The sequence below is a fragment of the Bos indicus x Bos taurus genome, chromosome 11 (assembly GCF_003369695.1).
Source record: "Bos indicus x Bos taurus breed Angus x Brahman F1 hybrid chromosome 11, Bos_hybrid_MaternalHap_v2.0, whole genome shotgun sequence".
Taxonomy (NCBI): Eukaryota; Metazoa; Chordata; class Mammalia; order Artiodactyla; family Bovidae; genus Bos; species Bos indicus x Bos taurus.
In genome coordinates, this window is record NC_040086.1 from 29,080,710 (window position 1) to 29,101,708 (window position 20,999).

The 20,999-nt window shown below is 46.1% G+C and overlaps 1 protein-coding gene across 3 annotated transcripts; it reads right to left on the bottom strand.

Moving 5' to 3' along the window:
• Positions 1 to 1,636: 1,636 nt before the first annotated feature.
• MCFD2 (multiple coagulation factor deficiency 2) lies at positions 1,637 to 11,461 on the bottom strand. 3 transcript variants are annotated; one of them, XM_027555192.1, is made up of 4 exons: positions 11,177 to 11,461; positions 5,591 to 5,751; positions 4,478 to 4,637; positions 1,637 to 3,138 (listed from the first exon to the last, which is right to left on the bottom strand). In XM_027555192.1, the coding sequence occupies exons 1-4, from the start codon at positions 11,444 to 11,446 to the stop codon at positions 3,010 to 3,012; spliced, it is 720 nt and encodes a 239-aa protein (XP_027410993.1). In that variant the 5' UTR covers positions 11,447 to 11,461; the 3' UTR covers positions 1,637 to 3,009. The 3 variants fall into 3 exon arrangements, with proteins under 3 accessions (XP_027410993.1, XP_027410992.1, XP_027410994.1); XM_027555191.1 differs by having other exon boundaries at positions 11,105 to 11,197; XM_027555193.1 differs by lacking the exon at positions 5,591 to 5,751 and having other exon boundaries at positions 11,177 to 11,277.
• Positions 11,462 to 20,999: the final 9,538 nt, after the last annotated feature.

Here is a 20,999-nt window from a genome sequence, read left to right on the forward strand (position 1 = left end):
GGGTCACTAAGAGTTGGACACGACTGAGCGACTGAACTGAACTGAACTGAACTGAAGGGGGATTAACTGAGGACCAGTGAAATCACTGGGAGGCCAGGTGAGTAGAAAACTCCTTTGGTCTGATTTCTATTTCCATGCTTTTGTGTCCTTCACCATTGCATTCAGTATGACCCTTCATTTCTTCCCTGAGAATTCATTCACTCACTCACTCACTCATTCATTCAGCACTTTGACTGAGGAATCTAATCAGCAGAGAAGAGACAGTTTCCTGGTCTAGTGGTTAGGATTCAGTGCTTTCACTGCTGTGGCCCAGGTCCAGTCTCTGGTTGGGAAACAGACCCCACAAGCTGCACAGTGGGCCAAAATCTTTTAAAAATTAAAAAATTCCGGTTAAAAAAAAAAGCAGCAGAAAAGACATTTGATGCCCGCCCCTAAGGAGCCACCCACTTCTTCCCAGCCTCTCGAGACCCTACTCTTCAGTGAGACGGGGCCCAGATACTTCGGCCAGGCTAAGGAACAGGGAGGGGACTGACTGTGTGTGGCTCATACCCTGTGCCGGCCATCTGCTTGATGTTTTATATATATTTTCTCTCACTTTGTTAATACTTTTAACCACTCTGTGGGTAAATTTCACTATGTTTTTAGATGAGAAATTTAGAGAACTTTAAGAGCATAGCAGGCCTGGGATTTCAACTCAGCTCTGCCCAAGTTCAAAGCTTGTGGTGTTATAAGGTCGCCTCTCAGGTGTATTTGTCTCCATTTTAGAGATAAAGAAATTAAGGAGCAGAGATGTTCCTTACACAATGTGAAAAACCGAGGCGGGCTGAGACAGCCAACACCTCATGTAGGGGAAAGGAGATAAAGGGGCCATGATGGGAAAGTGTGGGCCAGGCAGTGGGGTGGGGGTGGGGGGGTGGGGGGGGCGGTGCTATAAGGAAAGCCAGGCTAACCATAAAGGCCAGTGTGGAATAATTTCAAAGTGCAGCCCACTGGGAAGGAGGGAAGAGGTGTCTGTCTGGTCTGTTTAACTGGGTGACTCTACCTTGTAGGAATCTGTCTCTTCGTCTCCAGCTGCCTCACTTCCTAGCTGCCAACAATACAAGGTTCTTTCAACCGTGGGTCTGCTCACTAGATCCATCCAGAAGGGCAGCTTTGGATGAAGTGGGGCAAGACCCAGGGGTCTCGGGCAGGGGATGGGAGTCAGGGAGGCAATGGTAACTTCTTCCTTTGCTCTCCTTTCAACTGGCAGAACAGTGTCATTTCCAAAAATCCAGGGGCGACTATGCTTCCTGCTTGGTCCAAGGGTGCTTGCAATAATGCTATCTAATTTAAATTTTCCGGCTAAGAAAAAACAGTCAATGAGACTCAAGGAGAAAACATTGTATTTTCCTAGACAATGCCGTCATAATCTGAACTTGGCCAGAGAAGGACAGTCCAAAAAGTGCTTTCATGCAGAAGGAAAAAATGCCTACAGAAGGACAGTTACTGTGAATCCTAGATCTACCCCTGCAGAAAGGAACAAGGTAGTGCCAGGGAGGGTCCCAGCCCACGGGATGGGTCCCACCTGTAAACGTGGGCATTAAACCAACCAATCCTTTGGGTGGTAGGAGAAGAAGCCTATGTGCACAAAATCAACTGCTCTTGCATTTCATCAGTTTTATTGGTCATATATCCAGAATTCATTATATAAATCTTTCAAAATAACCAGTTATTACAAGAATAGTTTACAATTCAGCTCTGATTGCACAAATACTTGACACAGGAAACCATTTTTACAAATACTTATTTTTCTTATAAGAATACTTTAGTACAGAAAATAAGTCTATATATCTTACAGCAAATTTTATGCAGTTTTTTTTTAACCCATTCAACCATCATTTCAGGTTTCCTATCACAGCATATCCATCACATTCCATAAGCCAACTTATAATCTGCAGCCACTTCTGATTTTCAGTTACAATTGAGATTCACACTTTTAAGAGTTTTTAGGCTTCTTTTTCTGCTGATCTGAAAGAATTCACGTATTCAGGCAGAAGAGGTAATTTAAACAACATTCCTTCTAGATCTCATGTGTATCAGGTTAATCACCTGCTTGGTGAAGAATCTTTCCACTTTTCACTTAGGCTAGACTGGCTGGTAGCTCACCTCTGCTGTATCAAGCAGAAGGGATAAAGTCCTTACATTCTTAAGAGTTTCTAAACTGCAAAAACAAAACCCTAGAAACAAAGTTAAATACAAATACCTAGAAAGCTAAAATGTTTGCTAATGATGAGAAGTAGAGAACACTTTTAGAATTGAGGTCTCTCCTTGGTTGAAGAAGACATAAAAGATAGTGTAAGGATGTGGCAGTAGTATTACGAAATATTGAAAAACTGAAAAAGGTGAATCACTTAGGTCAGTGGTGTGGTGTTCCCAAAGTCCCAGGAGATACAGAATCTTAGACTCTGGCTAGCTCAACTATTTGACATTCTTCTGATCTGTGGCTTTGAATAGCCTAATAAATACTCCCTTGACCAGAACAAGTAATCACTTAGGCCAGGGGAACTTTACAGAATACTGACCACGTTCCTCTGAAGAGACAGGACAGCCCCAGGGGAAACATTTGGCATTCATTTCATTCCTTCAGTTACTGAAAAGTGTGTCCAGTTAGCAAAAGCTTGTCTTACTTTTCAGGTAGCATGAATTAAAACCAAGAGCCTAGCAGCATTCTCCATCCAAGTTCCTGAGTGCTCAGCTGTGATCATCCAATATCCTTAAAAGGATTTTTTTTATCAAGCCCTTGTCCAATAAGATATTTAACAGTACTTGGGGACTACAGTAGGTCCCATTCCTCTGCTTTTTTATTTCTCTTGATTTCTCTTTCTCACCCCAGTGTAACAAGTTGCTACAGGTTTTTACCAAAATACCAAAGCAGTATTTTGGAAATGAGTTATTTTGCATTACGGAAAGTGTCCGATCACATTATAATGGGTCAGATTTGCATTTAACTGGGAGATGGCCACATCGGGTCTACTGCAGGGATTTTGCAAATTCGGCATAGTCGATGTATCCATCATTGTTCTTGTCATCGTCTCTCAAAACACCATCTATTAAGTTGATCAGCTCATCTTCGTTCATTGGTGCCTGCTCACTTCCCTCCTACAAGATACAAATCACACCAAGATGAGCTGCATCTTTTACTGAAAGCGCCTGGTTAATGTCCAAAATAAAATGTCCACAGACTCCTTCAAATGTAGTACTTCTACTTCTTGGAAATCCACAAGCCACATGTTAGATCCAGAGTCAATTCACAACAACCCAATTAAAAAATGATATTTGGCAGTTAAAAGGACGATGCAATCAAAGTAGGCCCTTGCTGATTTGTTTTAAAAAATACTTTTCATTCTTTTTTCATTACCAAAGTCATACATGTTCATTGTAGAAAGCTGGGTCTGGCTTAGAGAACTCAGAGTCTCACAGATTCCAGGACCCACAAATCTGTCCTAAAGAAAAGCTCACAGCCCAGGCCCTCCCACAGGTCAGCTCTGCTAAAGTGGTGAGAGCCCACACTAGACATCTCAGGGTCAGGACAAGAGGAAGAAGGCATTGCCAACCAGCAGACCCTGTTACAGTCTCTGAGGTGAAGGCAGTTCTGCTCCAGAAGCAGGTGTGGCAGGGCTCACGCTGCCAAGGGCTGAGCTAATGCTGCTCCTATCTGTGGCCAATCCGTCTTCTGTCACCTCTCCCATGTCCCGACCCTTTCCTCTCCTGCCCACCACCATCCTCGCCTGCCAGGGCAGCTGGACCTCGATTCCTCTCCCAAAGCCAGTCTTTGCTAGCATCCATCAGTCTGCCTCCCACAGCAAACACTGCATTAGTCATGCTTGTCTCCTGTGCAAAGCCGCTGGTGCTCCCTGCTACCTTCAGAGCAAACACAGCCCGGCTCGGCTGGCAGCCGGTGTGAGCACATGCCCCTCCCCAACTTTGCCTCTCCTCCTCTCTTGAGATTACAGTGTGGTCAAGTGGAACAGACATTAGATCTGGAGGCATAAGATCTGAGTTTCAGTTTCCTCACCTCTCAAATTAGAGATAATAACAAGGACATGACCATCATACTGTATTACCCAAACCCTTATCATCAAATCCCTTGATCCCTTGGACCAGACAGGCCATTCTTCCCAAATGATATAACCTCTCCCCAGTTCTGCCTTTTGAATGTGGTCTGCCTTTCAGCTAGTTCTCAGACCCTGGCGCATGGTGGAAATGCCAGTGGCACTTGCTAAAGATCCAAGGCAGGCTCTGGGGCTTCTGCCTCGGCTGGTCACCCTTTGTGAGAAGGCCCTCTGAACAGGAAAAAAGGCAGAGCAGAAGGTGAGCAGAAAGAGGAGAAGCAGTAACAGTGCTGCACAAGGACAGGGGAAGCCATCAGGAGCAGGGGCTGAGTCACCAGAGGGAGGCCCCTCCGAGGTGCTGCCCCCCGGGCCACTGCCCGACCTACCTCCTTGTGAACGTGAGTGATGGCCGTGGAGAGTTCTAGGCCGTCAAGCAGATTATTGCCATCATAATCATGCATTTTGAAATAATGGAGCTGCAGCTCTTGTGGGGACATCTCCGCCTCTGGTTTGTTGATGACACCTTCGAGATGCTCCATGATATGCCTAAAGACCAACAGTGAAGCTCAGACCACTTGGCAGCGATGCTGGGCTGGGATCCTGCTGAAATCTTAAAGACTCTGAAAAGTTCAAGATCTTCAAGTACACCCATCACAGAAAAACTAACAGAAACAGTGGCAGACCACTCTCCAGGAAGACAGACATAGGCAAGGCCGTGAAAGTAGTAGGGAAAAATCAAACAGTTCATCTGTTACGCTGGCAAGATTATGGGTGCTTTTTCCTTTTTATTATTAGAATATGGTTATAACATTTGGGGGGGTGTGTGCATGTTCAGTCGTATTCGACTCTTTGCGACCCCTTGGACTGTAGCCCGTCAGGCTCCTCTGTCCATGGAATTTTCTGGCAAGAATATTAAAGTGGGCTGCCATTTCCTACTCCAGGGGATCTTCCAGACCTTGGGACTGAACTCATGTCTCTTAGGTCTTCTTCAATGGCAGGCAGGTTCTTTACCTAACATTGTTGGGGGAGCTATTAATTTTTTTTTTTTTTTCTTAAAGCAATTTAAGGATAATAGAGCAGGAACTGTAGGCAGGAATGTGTGAGGCTAACTGGCCCAGGGTAAAAGTTCCAACAAATGATGCAATGTTTGAACATGCCAAGAAAAAAGAAAAAGATCTTGTCATAAGCAAGAAACCTTAGCTCTATTTTGGACTCTGCCACTACTGCTGGTGTCTGTGTCTGTCTGCCTGTCTGTGCTGAGAGAGAGACAGAATGAACTCAGGAAAGCCATTCATCCTTTTTGAGTCTCATCTGTGATCTGATGGCAAAAGAAGAACACCTGGACTTACAGGCGGCTACAAGGAATAAACACCATGCTTGGAAAAATGTCAAGGGGTTGTACAAATAGTAGAAGGCAAAGGGGACAGCGTGTGCCCTTGCAGCTGGCTGCAGCTGCAGACGGGGAGGCCCCTGGACCACAGCCCTGGCTGAATACGTACTCTTGGTCATGCACTGTGTTCTTATCCAGGCCCATGCTGCCGTGATGGGAGGAGCTGGCCCCGGGCTCCTCGGCCCTGGCACCCGGGGCACAAAAGGCCCAGAGCAAGCCACACAGGAAGGGGATTCTGAGCAGTCGCAGAGATCTCATGGTCACCGGTACCTGGGAGGTGGGGAACAAGAAGGTGAAGACAAGAACACCAGAACTGAGGTTCTTTCAAGACTTGACACAGCACACTCCTGGGAACTGGGTGAAGGAGCAGGGCTGGGGAAGAGAGCTGGCCAGCTCTGCCACCAGACTGCAGGATGACCTCGGGCTCTCCAAGTCCCCATCACTCAAATGGGCTGGCAGGTCCATGACCTTTCCTGAAGCCCCTTCAGAATGCCAAGCAGCTCAATGAGAGTTTACCGGGATCTGGAGAGCACTCCTGCCTACGAGCAGCTTACAGTCTGGTGAGAGAAATTCTTCCTGCCAAGAGCACTAATCAAGGCAGAAAGTGAGGTGTACTAAAGAAAGAGGAAACCCTCTGAGAGTTCAGAGGACGAAGTGTCCTTCGGGCTAGAGAAAGCCAGAGGTTAACAGACATGGGGACATTTCAGCAGGTCCAGATAGAGGGGTGTGCAGTGGGCGTGCAGGAACTGAAGGACGAATGGACGGTGTGAATAGAAGGGTAGGTGCAGTCAAGGGGGAGAGAAACTCCAAGTGGGTGAGAGGGACTTGAGCTTAGAGGGTATGAAGTGGATGGAACAGTGGGCAACAGGCTGCAGAGGCTGACCAGGCCATGCTGGAGGCAGCTCTGCGTGCTAGGCCAAGAGGCTGACATTGCCTGGGAATGGATGGGAGCCACTGAGGGAGATGAGAGCAGAGATGGTTTCAGAACGGCTCATCTGGCAGTGCAATGGGGAAGGTATTAGGCAGAGTGAGACCAGAGATAGGGGTTGAGGGAAACAGTGGGTAGGTTAGATCAAGGCCCATGGCAGTGGGCATTATCCCCTGCCTCGTCCACCTCCCAGGGCTGTGAGGGAGGCAAGCAATTGAGCCACGAGAAAGAGCACCAGGGAGGAGAGCTCCATAGGGATTAGGTTCCATCTAGTACTTCCGGGGTTTGGCTGGACTTGGAGTCCTGGTCAACAAGGAGAAACAGCTGGCTACACAGCAAGCTCCCCGAGGACAGGAGTGCCTTGTTCCCACCTGTACCCCACCAACACTCAGGCCGCCCTGCTGCTGCTGCTAAGTCGCTTCAGTCATGTCCAACTCTGTGCAACCCCATAGACGGCAGCCCACCAGGCTCCCCCGTCCCTGGGATTCTCCAGGCAAGAACACTGGAGTGGGTTGCCATTTCCTTCTCCTGCTATTCAGCTGAAAGTCCTGATCCTTCCAGGGCTTATAGACTGACCTCTATAAAAAAAAGAAGTTGAAGGACAGCCAAGAGACCTCTACTCAGAGGTGTTCTGGCCCCTTTCACCTACCCCAAGAGGCTCTGGAGGGCAGGACCCTAGGAAAATGCCATCCCCACAATGTTTAGGAAAATTTCCCAGACCCGCTTTGCTGGATATCAGCAGTATACCCTCCCTTAAGGAGACAATGGTCCCTGGGATATATAACTTCTAGGTGTAAACAGAAGCATCGAGTCTCGCAAATGAATAGGGACATCAAAATGCAATTGTCATATTTCATAACAGAAAAAGATGTTCAATATACACCAAGTGAAAAAGAGCAGGCTACAAAAGTCTGTAAAGAATAATTCATTTTGGGGAAATTCCCTGGTGGTCCAGTGGTTAAGACTCGGTGCTTTCACTGCTGTGGCTCTGAGTTCAGTCCCTGGTTGGGGAACTAAGATCCCACAAGCCACGTGGTACAGCCAAAAAGAAAAAAAAAAATTCACTTTTGTAAAAAACAAAACAATGTATGTATATTTCTCATACACAGAACAAAGACTAAAAACTACTAAGAGAGATTACTTTCTGAATTATGAGATTAGGAGTGACTTTTATTTTTCTTCTCTTTACTTTTCCATTGCTTCTAAAATTTTTACTAAAAACATGTGTTTTCTTTACAAATATATATTTAATGCAATTCATCCCATAATTTTGTTCCAGTTCTATATGGATGGAATAAAAAGGGGGATTCTGGTTGAGTCTCATCTCTAGAAAATAATTCAGGAACAGCCAGAAACTACATCCCAATTTTACCAAATAGAAGTGTCCAGACACTGATGAGGCCACTGTCCTTCTACCTGGTACCTGAAAACAAGGTATCAGGTTACTCTCCGCAAAGACTGCCCCAACCAGAGAAGAATAGCTTGTTCTGACAACACACTGCAGAGTTCTGGGACAGGAGGGACCAGAGGGGGAAGCCTTTAAGATTCATAATGCATTAGATGTCTCTTTCTCCAGCAAGCCTTATTCAATTCCGAGTCTGGCTTAGACGCTCTTCCCATATGCTCCTAAGTGCTTCCCTTCAGGAGGGTCCTGTCTGTTGCTGACAACAGCTGTGCATGCACCTGTGAACACGTCTGAGGACCTCTCAGTACCCTCTGTTGGACTGGGCTCTGTGAGGCTGGGGCCTGGATTCCCATTCGCAGCACTGGGCACAGTTCCTGCACAGAGGCTGGAGGTTCTCAGCCTTCGTGCCATGGTCCTTGGGAGCTGGGGAGTTATCATCCTCACCCATACACTGCCAGGTCTGATGTCAACGTAACTGAGGATGAAATTCGGTTCGGGCGCTATCTATCAGATAGTAGAGCTCAATGATCAACAGACCCCTGGCACCATCTCCTAGAACCACGTGGTTGGATACTTAGTATATCAGGAATGGGTGGGGTGAGGGGGAGAGGTTCTATTGGAATAAGGCCAAAAAGCAACCAAGTGCTTGGTAATATAGTAACTTTGAGTCCAAATTATCCCCTCTTCAAAGGAGACCAGATAAAGGCCAAGAACCATACATTTGGGGCTCACCCCATTCTGGCTTGCTGTGTCAGGTTTCCAACCTTGAGACCACAACAAAAGCCAAATCTGCAAACACAGAAGAGAAACTCCCCCTAGCAAGTGCTACAAAAAGAACAGGGAATCTGACTGCCACCTGACAAACCATACTGCTCACACTGAAAAGGAAATATTAGCAGCCCCTTCCGCCGAAAGAACAAGTTGCATCACCCACACTCCAACTATTTAGCTCAAGGCCATAAGCAAAGAGCTTGGCAGATAAGCCCCAGGAGTTCCTGGGTTCACTGGCCTTTCAGAAAGTGTAAAGGCTAGGCTAGAGAAAAATCCAGAGGAGGAGAGATTTCTGAATTTGAGACATCCTTCACAGGCGTTCTGGGGAGAAGCGCTAGACCACTGACGGCGGCCGGCTCCCACCGGGCCTTGACTGTAACAGGGCTTTCCTCCTGGCTCCAGCAGCCTCTCCCAGTCCTAGGGCGTTTGTTCGCATTCGCTCCACCTGTCCATCTGCCCTCTTCCTTCCAGGCCCAGTTCAAATGTCATCTCTGTGCTCTCTCAGCCAAAGCCAGCTGTTCCCTCCTCTGACCTCAGTCTGCGGTCTCTCACACTCACTTGGCCTTACCATATGGTCACATACTGTTCTCCTTTTATTTTTCTCTTTCCCTCCCTCTGTGAAGACGGGGAAGCTATTTTCTCTGTCTCTCCTTTACTCCTTTAGTGAATTTGTAACAAAATACTGAGCTCACCTGGAACGGCATGCCTTCACTCTGTATCAGGGCCCTGGGCCCTGGAACTCAGGTGTGTTGTTTCCTATCACAGAGGATCTGACCTAAGCTAGAAACATAACTTCCCTTGGGAGTCCTCCCAGCAGTGGTTTGGCCTGGCCCACTCTCATTGTGTCCTTAGTCTTATCAGCACCAAAAAGTTTGGAGTCAGCCTTCCTCCCATCAGTTGTAGGCAACTTTTCTCTCATGCTACCGCCCTCAGTTAAGAATCAAACTCAAAGTAGCCACACATCCTGTACCCAGAGTCGATGCCAAAGAAAAACTCTGACTGGTACTTCCCCATTTAAAACTGCCATGGTCCTGGACTGAAAGTAAGGAAAGAACCAAGTTCCTAGAAAAAGAAACCTCTACATGGGCTGGGCGTTGACAACTGATTCTGGAGAAGCAGGCAGTTAATAACTTGATCTATTTGTTCATTTGGGAGGGAGCTAGCATGCTTCATTTATACATTTAACTAAACTGTTCCCTGGGTTTCCCTGATGGCTCAGCAGTAAAGAATCTGCCTGCAGTGCAGGAGACGTGGGGTTCAACCCCTGGCTTGGGAAGATCCCTGGAGAAGGAAATGGCAACCCACTCCAGTATTCTTGCCTGGGAAATCCCATGGACAGAGAAGCCTGGCAGGCTACAGTTCATGGGATTGCAAAAGAGTTGGATGTGACTAAACTACAACAACAACAACTTCGCTAAACAGCTTGGTGCTGCACAAGGTTCTGAGGACACGTATGTCTGAGGATAGGATAATCTGTGTGACAAGAACCAGACAGTCTCCTGTCACACAGATTACAGCCCAGTGGAAAAGACCAGTAAATGGATAGCTGTAGGGCATGGCAATAGCCCGAACCCCTACCTGGGTTAATATATGAAGGACGATTTTTTTTTTTTTCAATTAAAGAATAGCACTTCAGGTAGAGCGAACTTACTGTAACAAACACCTAAGCCTAGAAGAAGCGTGGTCCAATCTGGGTACTAAAAAGGGTTCAACATGGTTGAAGACAGTATAGTGGAGACGGATGAGTTAGTAAAGAAGACCGGTCACCAAGGGCATTGAAAGCGATGTTCAAGAGCTTGTAAGAGCAATAGGGATCCACAGAAGGAAGACCAGGGGATGGGGGGTGGGTTCTGGTGACCGTGATCAGATTTCGGTTTTAAGGCCATCACTCTGGCTTGCCAACATATAACAAAGCACAGAGGACGGAGAAGGGGCACAGGGGAGAGATGATGGTGGCCTGAACTTGCTAGAGCAGAGGAACTGGGCGTGGAGAAGTCGGCGTATCCAAGGGAGATTTGTGATGGATTCGATGTGGATGGGTAAAGCGTGCAGGAGGTGAGAATGACGTGCAAGACTCTGCTTGGGCATCTGGATGGATGGCGGTGCCATGCCCACACAGGGGATACAAGAGAGGAATACAGGCTTCCCCGCCTCCCTGTTTCCCTGGCATAGCCTGGTCAAGCTCGGCCCCCGTCAGTGTTTACTGTCTCTCCCAGAGAGAGACGGGGTACCAGGGGCAGACGGACAGCAACGACTCGGGCCCGCGCGCAGGTCCACCGCAGGTCCTCCAAGAGCGCGGAGATCGACCCCGGCCGTCCCATCAGGCTTTAAAGCCCCTATGGCATATGCCCCGGGAGGGAGGCTCTGCTCCTAGTCGGCCAGCTTCCCGGGGAGGCTCGGGGTCCGAGCCCCCACCCAGGCCGCGCTTGCCTTCCAAACCTAGCCAGAAGCCCTGAGAGCCCCCGAAGGAACGCCAGGATCCCGCCCCTCTGCAGACTCCTGAATGCCGCCCCACGGACCTCCTCCTCCAAGGTCGGGTCACAGGGATCACAGGCCGCAGCCGGATCGCGGGAGGCCCCCGGTTCACTCACCCTCGCTGCCACCAGCTGCCACCAGTTTTTCCCCAGACGCGAAGCCCTCCAGCATGAGCCTCGCCAGCTCCCGTCTTCAGTACGTTTTTCCTCCGCTCCGCCCCCGGCCTGGCCCGCTGTGCGCACGCGCGTCCCTTTCTGCCCGCCCATTGGCGCCGCGGGCCCCGCCTCTGACCAGTGCGGGATCCGGGCCGCTGGGGTGATTCCACGTGTAACGGCCTCAGGCCCAGGAAGGACTGGGCGGAGGCATTTCTTCTGTCTACCTTCCATAGGGCGACACTCGGTTGGATCCTGGGTTGGACCACCTGAACCCCCAAGACCGTAGGGGCTAGGCAAGCCCGGAAGCCCCCAGGATTGTAGTAGAATGAGGACGTTGGATGGCGGATGCAACTGGCCCGCAAACTGGCTTTCAGCCCCACCACCAGCTCCACCTCTACAGGTTCCTGGGTTTCTCTGACTGCAAGTTAGGAAAAAATATAATAGCGTGAAGAAAAAAATTGTTGCCTGCCATTCCAGTTCTGTCAGGATCAAGCCATTAGCCCCTGCAGTTGCTCACCAACCGTGGGCCCTGGGACCAATTTTAGGATGGAGAAAAACAGGAAACGTAATATACTTCGGGTATACTTAGATAGATTAAGATAAATCTCTAAGGAAAAAATTCACATAACCCTAGGAAATACAGAACTGCTGTGGGCTCAGCCAGGGATTTAAGATGATGCAGGGACTTAGTTGAGAGAATCATGTTGGGAGTCTGCAAACTGGGAGAATCAAGCAGCCAGGCTTCCTATCTTTTTATGGGTTGGCAGAATGAAGAAAGAAACATGGATGGTGAACATATTGTCTAGCATCAAGTACCACTTTCTAGTTTTAATAGCTCAGAAAATTATTTCCACCCTTCTCTGACCATTGTGGCAGGAGAGCAGGGTCTTGGTTGCTCAGTCATGTCCATCTCTGTGACCCCATGGACTGTAGCCAGCCAGGCTCCTCTGCCCATGCGATTCTCCAGACAAGAATACTGGAGTAGGTTGCCATTCCCTTCTCCAGGGTGTCTTCCTGACCCAGAGATTGAACCCAGGTTTCCCACTTTAGAAGCAGATTCTTTACCATCTGAGGATAGAGGACACCCTATTAATCCCAGACTCCTCCTCCTTTCCTTACTCTGAAGTTTGAGTTAGTTTGATCTAGTTCATTTTTCAGCTCTCCCTCTGCTGTCCATCCATTCGTCCATCTGATGGTTTATTCATTCATTCAGTAACACTTCTTGAGTACCTCCTAGGTACTAGGCTCTGTGCTAGGAGTTAACCCAAGAAATGAATACAAACAAGAAATGGTCTCCTTCAACAAGTTCAGTGTCTGATAGATGGATAAAGCATTTCTCATTCTATTTATCCAACACTTCCACTTTTTCTGTGGATCTTATCCTGTGTCATCTCTCTCTTAATTCACCAATCGCTCCCCCTCTAATAGACCATCCCCAGGATCATTTCATCTTGCTGTGGTTTCTTGTCCACTGCATTACTGAAACTGCAGTCTGCATGCAAATTCAGTGGTGCCTTTTCCTTTTCTTTGTTTTTACTCTCCATCTCAGTACTATTTCTCACAGTCACTCATTCCTACTTTGAAACACCTTCTTTTGTTTTTTGATGCCATGTACTTGGTCCTCCTATCTCACTGGCTGTTCTTTCTTGGGTTCTTTTCACTGACTTCTCACCTACTTCTCAACCTATAAATATCGGGGTGCTTAGGGTTCTATCCTTAGTCCCCTTCTTTGTCGACCTATCCACTCTGCTTATGTGATTTCATCTAATCATGTGGTCTTAGGTGCCATTTACAAGCAGATGACTCCAAAAAAAAGACTTCAAACAGTGACCTCAGCCTATAAGTCCTGACTCCTCAAAATAACTGCCTACTTGCCATCTCCACAGAAGTGTCTAACTAGGATCCCAAACTTAACTTGGCCCACTGAAATATTTTCACCCCCAAACATGTACCTCTCTGTTTTTCCCAGTTTAGCAAATGTCACTGCCATCCATTTAGTTATTCAAGCCAGATTCTAGGAGCTACATTCCCCCTTGCCCCCAGCTTTACTGAGGTATAACTAACACCCAGGAAACCATCATCCGCTACTTAAACTACTGTGAGAACTTCCTTATTGACCTCCCTTGCCCCATTTTAGTCCATGAGACATTTGTTTAAGCCATTTATAGAGGAGTGTTCTAGAACTTGTAGCTGAACCCATTCCTAACAGGCAAATAACTTGTTACTAGAAGTAGAACACAAAAACCAATAATAAAATGTGGGATTGGCTAACTGAAGTAATAAGGTAGCCAGTGGTGAAGCCTCTCTATTCCATATTGGAAAGTTGGTGACCAACATGTTAAGTAGTAAAGAGTTGAACTGCTGTCACTTGCTAGACAGCTGTCACTTGGAAAAAACCCACACGCTAACCAAAGTTGTATTATTGGAAATCTCAGGAACAATACAGAACACTTGAGAGCGTTGCCTTTTTTTCTTCCTTTTTAAAGTAGCTTTCAGCAAAGTCCTTCAAGAGAGTGGCAAATCCAGATTAGAACGGATTTGAAAGCAGAGGTTAAAGAAAATAAGGCATTGGTGAGAGAGGAGGACTTGATGAGGTACAGCTCACAGCCTAAAGTAGCTGAGTCGCACAATTTGGAGCCTTGCTGGGTTGAAATAAACAATTTTCTTTGAATATCCAAGTTGAAGTCAGAACAAATGGAGACAGGGAAGAGGCAGCTTTATCAGGAGATAAGATAGAGGCCCACGGGAGCAAAGATGGACCGCAGGTGGGGGCCACAGGTGGCTTCTCTACCTGCTTTGTTTTGAATCACCTCCACTGCGACTGAGCACGCAGGCCAGCTCCTGTAAGACTTAAGTATTCCTGTACTTGGTCTTGCTTGTTTTCCAAAAAGAAACATTTGAGGTATACCCAAGGAACTAACAAAAGAGAACAGAGGTGAGAATCAGACCTCATTTTATCTTTTTATATTGCTTTCATTTTTAAAAAGTCAAATATACTACCTATTGTGGGGAGTGGAATATAGTCTTTCATTAGAAAACCATTTGAAGACTCTTTAGATAAGTTACATGATTGTGATTACTCATGCATAAACTTGACCAGAAGCCTAACAAATGATGGATGGAGTCATATATCCCTAAAATCTTCAGCCTGGTCAACGGTGGTCGTCCCTGTTAACAAGGGAGGGGCTGCCAGATCCCCTACAAGAACCTGATACGTGGTCACGGAAGACACCCCTTGTTTCTGTCCAGCAGGACTGGACGGGATGTGGCTTACTGACTGGGGTATAATCTTATGTTTTTTATTCTCTTTTTTTCTGGAAAGAAAGGAGTTTTATTATTTCTTCACATTGTGCATTGACTGTGTTTCCCTGTATTTTGATTTGGTTTTCTTCTTTAGAGCTTATTGATGCATGGTTGTTCAGAAAAAAACACACTCCTGTTTTCCTTTACTCACACACACAATACTTCTGACAGCAGACGTGTGGGGTGTTCTCCCCACACTAAGCAATTTTCTGCAACACCAGCTGAGTGTTCTACAATGCAATTCAATTATGACACTAACTGAAGTTAGTACAGTGCCCACAGGTAAAGGACTCAGCTGCATAAGACTGCTGCCCACTTCCAATTCCAAGCTCAGTAAGTAGGTCCCCAGGTTAACCATGACTTCTGTTGGACTCGGCTACAAATTGAACGTTCCCATGACTCCCGCCTGAGATTTTATCATCTGCTAGAACAGCTCACAGAACTCAGGGGAACATTTACTTGCATTTCCCAGTTTATTTTATAGTACAGGTTACCACAAAAGGTACAGATGAACAGTTAGATGAAGAAATGTATAGAGTGAGGTCTGGAAAGGCACGAAGCACTGGAGCCCCTGTCTCTTTGGAGTTGCAGTACCCCACCCTGCAGACATGTGGATATACTCACCAACCCAGAAGCTGTTCAAACCCTGTACCACTGAGATTTTTATGAAGGCTTCCCCATACAGGCATAATCAATGATTAACTCAATCTCCAGTCCTTTCCCTTTCTTGGAGGTTAGTGAGTGGAGCTAAAAGCTCTACCTGTCTAATTATGGTCTTTTGGTGATCAGACCCATCCTGAAGCCATCCAGGGGCCCACCAAGGGTCACCACATTAGAACAAAGGACACTCCAATCACCAAGGAAATTCCAAGGGATTTAAAAATCATCATGAACCAGGGTCAAAGGCCAAATATTAGAACAAAGATGCTCCTAGTGCTCCTGTCACTTATGAAATTACAATGGAATTACAGCTCTGTGCCAGGAACCAAGGGTGTATATATATATATATGTTTTTTTTCTATTATTTCACAATAGTACACACAAAAGTACACATACCGAAAAACATACAGCTCAATAAACTTTCAGGAATTGAATGCCCCCATATAACCAGCACCCAGATCAAGAAGCAGAACATTACCAGCATCCTAGGAGACCTACCTGTGCTCCTGTCCAAGCACCACCCTCTCCTGAAAGGCAATTGCTATCCTGGCTTTTGCTAACACCACAGAGTGGCTTTTACTTGTTTTTGTTTTTTCTATAAATGGAACCCACAGTACATACTCTTTTGTCTCTGGCTTCTTTTACACTGCATTGTTTTGAGATCTGTACATAGTGTGTGCATCTAGAACATTCACCCTCATTTCTGTATGCTGCTCCCTTTTCCCTTCTATCATCAGTGGACATCTGGGTGGTTTCCAGTTTCAGGTGGTTATAAATTATGCTGCTTCAAACTTTGTACAACACATGTTTTCTTGCACACCTGCTCATGTCTGTGTCAGGTATTCACCCGGCTCAGAGTGAATGCAGGTGTTCAGTTGTACGAGATAGTGCCAAAAATCTTTCAAAGTGGCTGCGTCAATCTAGACCAGCAAGAGGATAAGGTGTTCTATTGGTCCCCGTTCTCTCCAATACTTGGTACATCCCATCTTTCTCATTTTAGCAGGCAATGAACTTGTCTTGGCTTAAATCATCCAACCATGAGAAGCCACACCTGAACCTCAAAGAGGGTCCTACAGAGTACACAGAGAACCTGGACTCTATGTGGTAGGCAGGAGCTGGCTGAGACTCCTGTCTAGGATTATCTCCTGTATGGAGTGAGTGCCCCACCCCCCACCCCCCAGGTTAAATATGTATGTGGGAAAGTGAGGGTGTGCGTAGGTTTTAAGTAACCCAAGAGATACACCAGGCCAACACTGGTTAGAGTGGGTGGTAGCCCAGTTTCCATTTTCAACACCCTTCTCTCTTGTCTATCTCTACAATAAAGGCTAAAATACATTAAACACTCACTTCCCCATCTTTTTTTGCAGTTAGATGACCAGGGAACACAGTTCTTGGCAATGAGACATAAGGGGAACTTGGGAAATCTTTTGGTTTTCTAATAAAAGAGACAAATGCAGACCTCTCCCCTTCCTCCAGTTGTGAATGGGGATGTACAGCCTCAACCATGGAGGGAAGTGGGAGAGGATTTAGAAAGACTACCCCAGTGCTGTGGGGCCACTGAACCAACACCAGCAGCTGCTTACTTCCAGATATCCTCTTATGAGCAGAGGACTCCTATTTGTTTAAGCCGCTCTAAGACAGTTATTTGCAGTCCAAAGCATTCCCAAGTGACACAGAGGCCAAGCAAGATGTGGACTCAGATGGGAATTGGATTTGTCTATGTGAGGTCACTGCAGGCTCAGAGACCAGTTTATGTGGAATTCTGGACAGCAGCCGATGTACAGTGGGTGGTGAGTGCCTGGCAGGTAAGACTGCATACAGCAAGTGTGGGCAAGCCTTTTAAGTTTGCCTGTGAGGGAAAGGAAAGTAACTGGAGGACACAGGATCCAGAAGGGTTGTCTTTAAGGTGGAGGACCTTGTGCATGTCGAAATCATTTTGAGAAGGAGCCCAGCAAAGACAATATTGAAAACAGCAGAGTGGAAAAAACTGAAAGAATAAGGTTATTGAGGAGGCAGGAGAGAATGGATATAAAGCTCAGATGAGTGTGAGCCTGAAATCTGGGCATGCCGAATTGCTTTTGTTGTGTCCAACTCTTGGCGACCTCATGGACTGTAGCCCACCAGGCTCCTCTGTCCATTGGATTCTCCAGGCAAGAATACTGGAATGAGTTGCCATTTCTTCCTCCAGGGGATCTTCCTAACCCAGGGATTGAACCTGCATGCATTGCAGGCAGATTCTTGACTGCTTGAGCCACCAGGGAAGCCCACTAGTTCTGGGAGTGCTGTGACTGGGGGAAGGGCAGGCAGCTGGGTCAAAGTTTGAAATCATTATTGTGAAACTGGGACAGCAAGCTGCCTAGAAGAGATAGAAGACTTTCCTGCCTGACTTGAAAGCTCAGTTGGAGTTAGGGATCATTCATTTAGAATGGTAGTCTGCATAATTATTTAATTACATACAATGGTTAATGTACACTTTGTGAATTTTAATAAAAATTTTTTTTGCATTTAAGTTACACATGGATGTAGCTAGAAAAAAAATTAGAACAGAAAGTTGTCTGATAAAAAACCAAGTTCCTCTCTCTCAATCACCACATCTTCCCATCTTGCATGCTGCTGTTTGTGACCACACCAGGGTTGAGTGGGGGGCTGGACTGGAGAAGAGTAAGCGGGATAAGGAAGTTCTTACTTAATGGGCACAGTAAGTCAGCTCTTCCTCCCTCCCTCCATCTGATTGATGTTTAATGCTGACTGCTTTCTTGTGGTTCCCCTGCTGGACCCTTCACTGAAGGTCCCCGGACAAGAGGACAGCACTCTCTTTTGGAAGACTTGGGTTTCTCTGGTGGCAGATGGTAAGGAATCTGCTACAATGCAGGAGACCTGGGTTCAATCCCTGGAGAAAGGAATGGCTGGCTACCCACTCCAGTATTCTTGCCTGGAGCATTCCATGGACAAAGGAGCCTGGTGGGTTACAGTCCATAGGGTCACAGAGTCAGACATGAATGAGTGACTAAGATTTTCACTTCCACTTTTTTTCTGGCCCTGTCTCAAAATCTTGTTTTCCCTGGTAGTCCAACAGGCACTATTTTGGGCAGAATCCCTTTAAAAATTTTCCCAATCTAGTTCAAGAGCTCATGACTTAGGTTGGGTTTGAGAGGAGACCAGGGTAGAGTCCCCACTTTCCCTTGGGTATTTTCCAGGAGACAACAATCCCCAGGGGGGCCAGTATGGAACCTGAACAATGGAGAAGCGATACTGAGAGTGATGTCTAGAAAGATGGGCCTGAGAGCATCCTCAAGCCCTCAGTCCCTTGAGCCCCAGCATGGTTCAGCCAAGGGAGGCAAGAATTCCAAAGTCCTCCAAGAAGGCTAGTGTGAGAGCAAAACACACGAAATGAGACCTGGTCACTGTTGTTGTTCAGCTGCTTAGTCATGTCTGACTCTCTGTGAACCCATGGACTACAGCATGCCAGGCTTCCCTGTCCTTCACCAACTCCTGGAGCTTGCTCAAACTCATGTTCATCAGGTCGGTGATGCCATCCAACCATCTCATCCTCTGTCATCCCCTTCTTCTACTGCCTTCAGTCTTCCCCAGCATCAGGGTCTTTTCTAATGAGTTGGCTCTTTGCACCAGGTGGCTAAAGTATTGGAGCTTCAGCTTCAGCATCAGTCCTTCCAATGAATATTCAGGACTGATTTCCTTTAGGATTGACTGGTTTGATCTCCTTGCAGTCCAAGGGACTCTCAAGTGTCTTCTCCAACACCACAGCTCAAAACTATCAATTCTTTGGTGCTCATCCTTCTTTATGGTCCAATTCTCACATCCATACATGACTACTGGAAAAACCACAGCTTTGACTAGATGGACCTTTGTTGGTAAAGTAATGTCTCTGCTTTTGAATACGCTTTCTAGGTTTATCATAGCTCTTCTTCCAAGGAGCAAGCGTCTTTTTATTTCATGGCTACAGTCACCATCTGCAGTGATTTTGGAGACCAAGAAAATAAAGTCTGTCACTGTTTCCATTGTTTCCCCATGTATTGGCCATGAAGTGATGGAACCAGATGCCATGATCTTAGTTTTATGAATGTTGAGTTTTATGTCAGCTTTTTCACTCTCTTCTTTCACCTTCATCAAGAGGCTCTTCAGTTCCTCTTCCCTTTCTGCCATAAGAGTGGTGTCATCTTCATATCTGAGGTTATTGATATTTCTCCCAGCAATCTTGATTCCAGCTTGTGCTTCATCCAGACTGGCATTTCACATGATGTACTCTGAATATAAATTAAATAAGCAGGGTGACAATATACAGCCTTGACATACTCCTTTCCCAGTTTGGAACCAGTCCATGGTCCCATGTCCAGTTCTAACTGTTGCTTCTTGACCTGCATACAGGTTTCTCAGGAGGCATGTAAGGTGGTCTGGTATTCCCATCTCTTTAAGAATTTTCCACAATTCTAAGAATTTTCCTCATCCCCTGACCTGGTCACTGGGATGAGGAAAAATAGACACATCTGACAGTGAGCGGCCATGGCAGGATTTTGGACATTAGTGGCACATAAAGAAAACAGGGGCCTCTCCTGTCCTGGGCCTATTTGCTTCCAGAGTTACTCTTCACTCTTCCCCTCTTGTGTTCTGCATCACAAGGGGACTGACCACAGTGCATTGGTGATTTTTTAAACTAATTTAAAAAATTCTCCATTTGTTCATAATGACCCACTCCTGTTCGTGCAGGGCATGAGTACTAGAGGGTACACACAGCTCTTCCAAGGGTGTCCAGGCACGGGTAGTTGCAGAGATTATTTTCCAGCCTGCCTGTTTTCCTATGCACTCCACTAAAATCGGCCTGCTTAACAAGGACCTGCCGTGGAACATCATGCCATTTGTCCCTCTCACAATCATGTTCCCTCCCCACTTTAAACTATGGAATCCCATGCTGAATCTTATTAGATGCATTGTCCCAGGGTAGAAAAACCTCAAGATAACCACAGAGGGGGAAATCTAAAATACTGATGTCAGTAAAATCTGCTTAATCAAGACTGTGAGGTAGGGCTTTTCTCCATCTCTTACTCAATATTTCTGAAAAGGCAAAGCATGCTGCTAAAAGTTTGGAATTCTGGCTTCTGTTGGGGGATGTTCTTTTTCAGATATACTATAAACTGGGGTGTTGGGAATGATACCTAGAGAGGTACCTATTTAATGGCCTCACTTCTTCCTATTTAATGGCCTCACTTCTTCCATCCCTGACTGTTATCAAAGAACACATAACTCCTGATGAAAATTCCCAGGACTATTGATTTCTGAAACTTCTAAATATATATACTTTCCTCCTAATAAGTCAAATGCATTAGCATTTTTTAGCATCCCTTCTGCATCCCTCTTCTCCCCACCATCATATTGTTCTTGTTTGGAATTTTTGACGTTAGTTATTTTGGATAAACATTGTCTCTTTTAGTCTTAGCTTTAAAAAAGTTTTTTTAAACAGCAATAAATGTATCAAAATATTTGATCACCCTGACATCCCATATATCTTGAAGGTTCTCCTGGATTTGTTTTTCTTACATGAACACTTCTTTTAAAGGTGTTTTGATTGTGGATTTTTGTGTGTTAAACTTCGGAGGCTCTGTATGCTTGAAAACGTTCTTAATACTCTCTCATTGAAATGAGAATTTGGCTGTACTGTATAAAACTTCAGATTCAGAGCTCTTTTCTTTCAGTTTCTAAAGAAAGAAATACATTATCATAAGAAAAGCTATACAATCATCTAAAAAGATGGGGTGGGGAAGGATGGTGTTTGCCAGAAGTTAAAATACATTCATAATAAAAATGT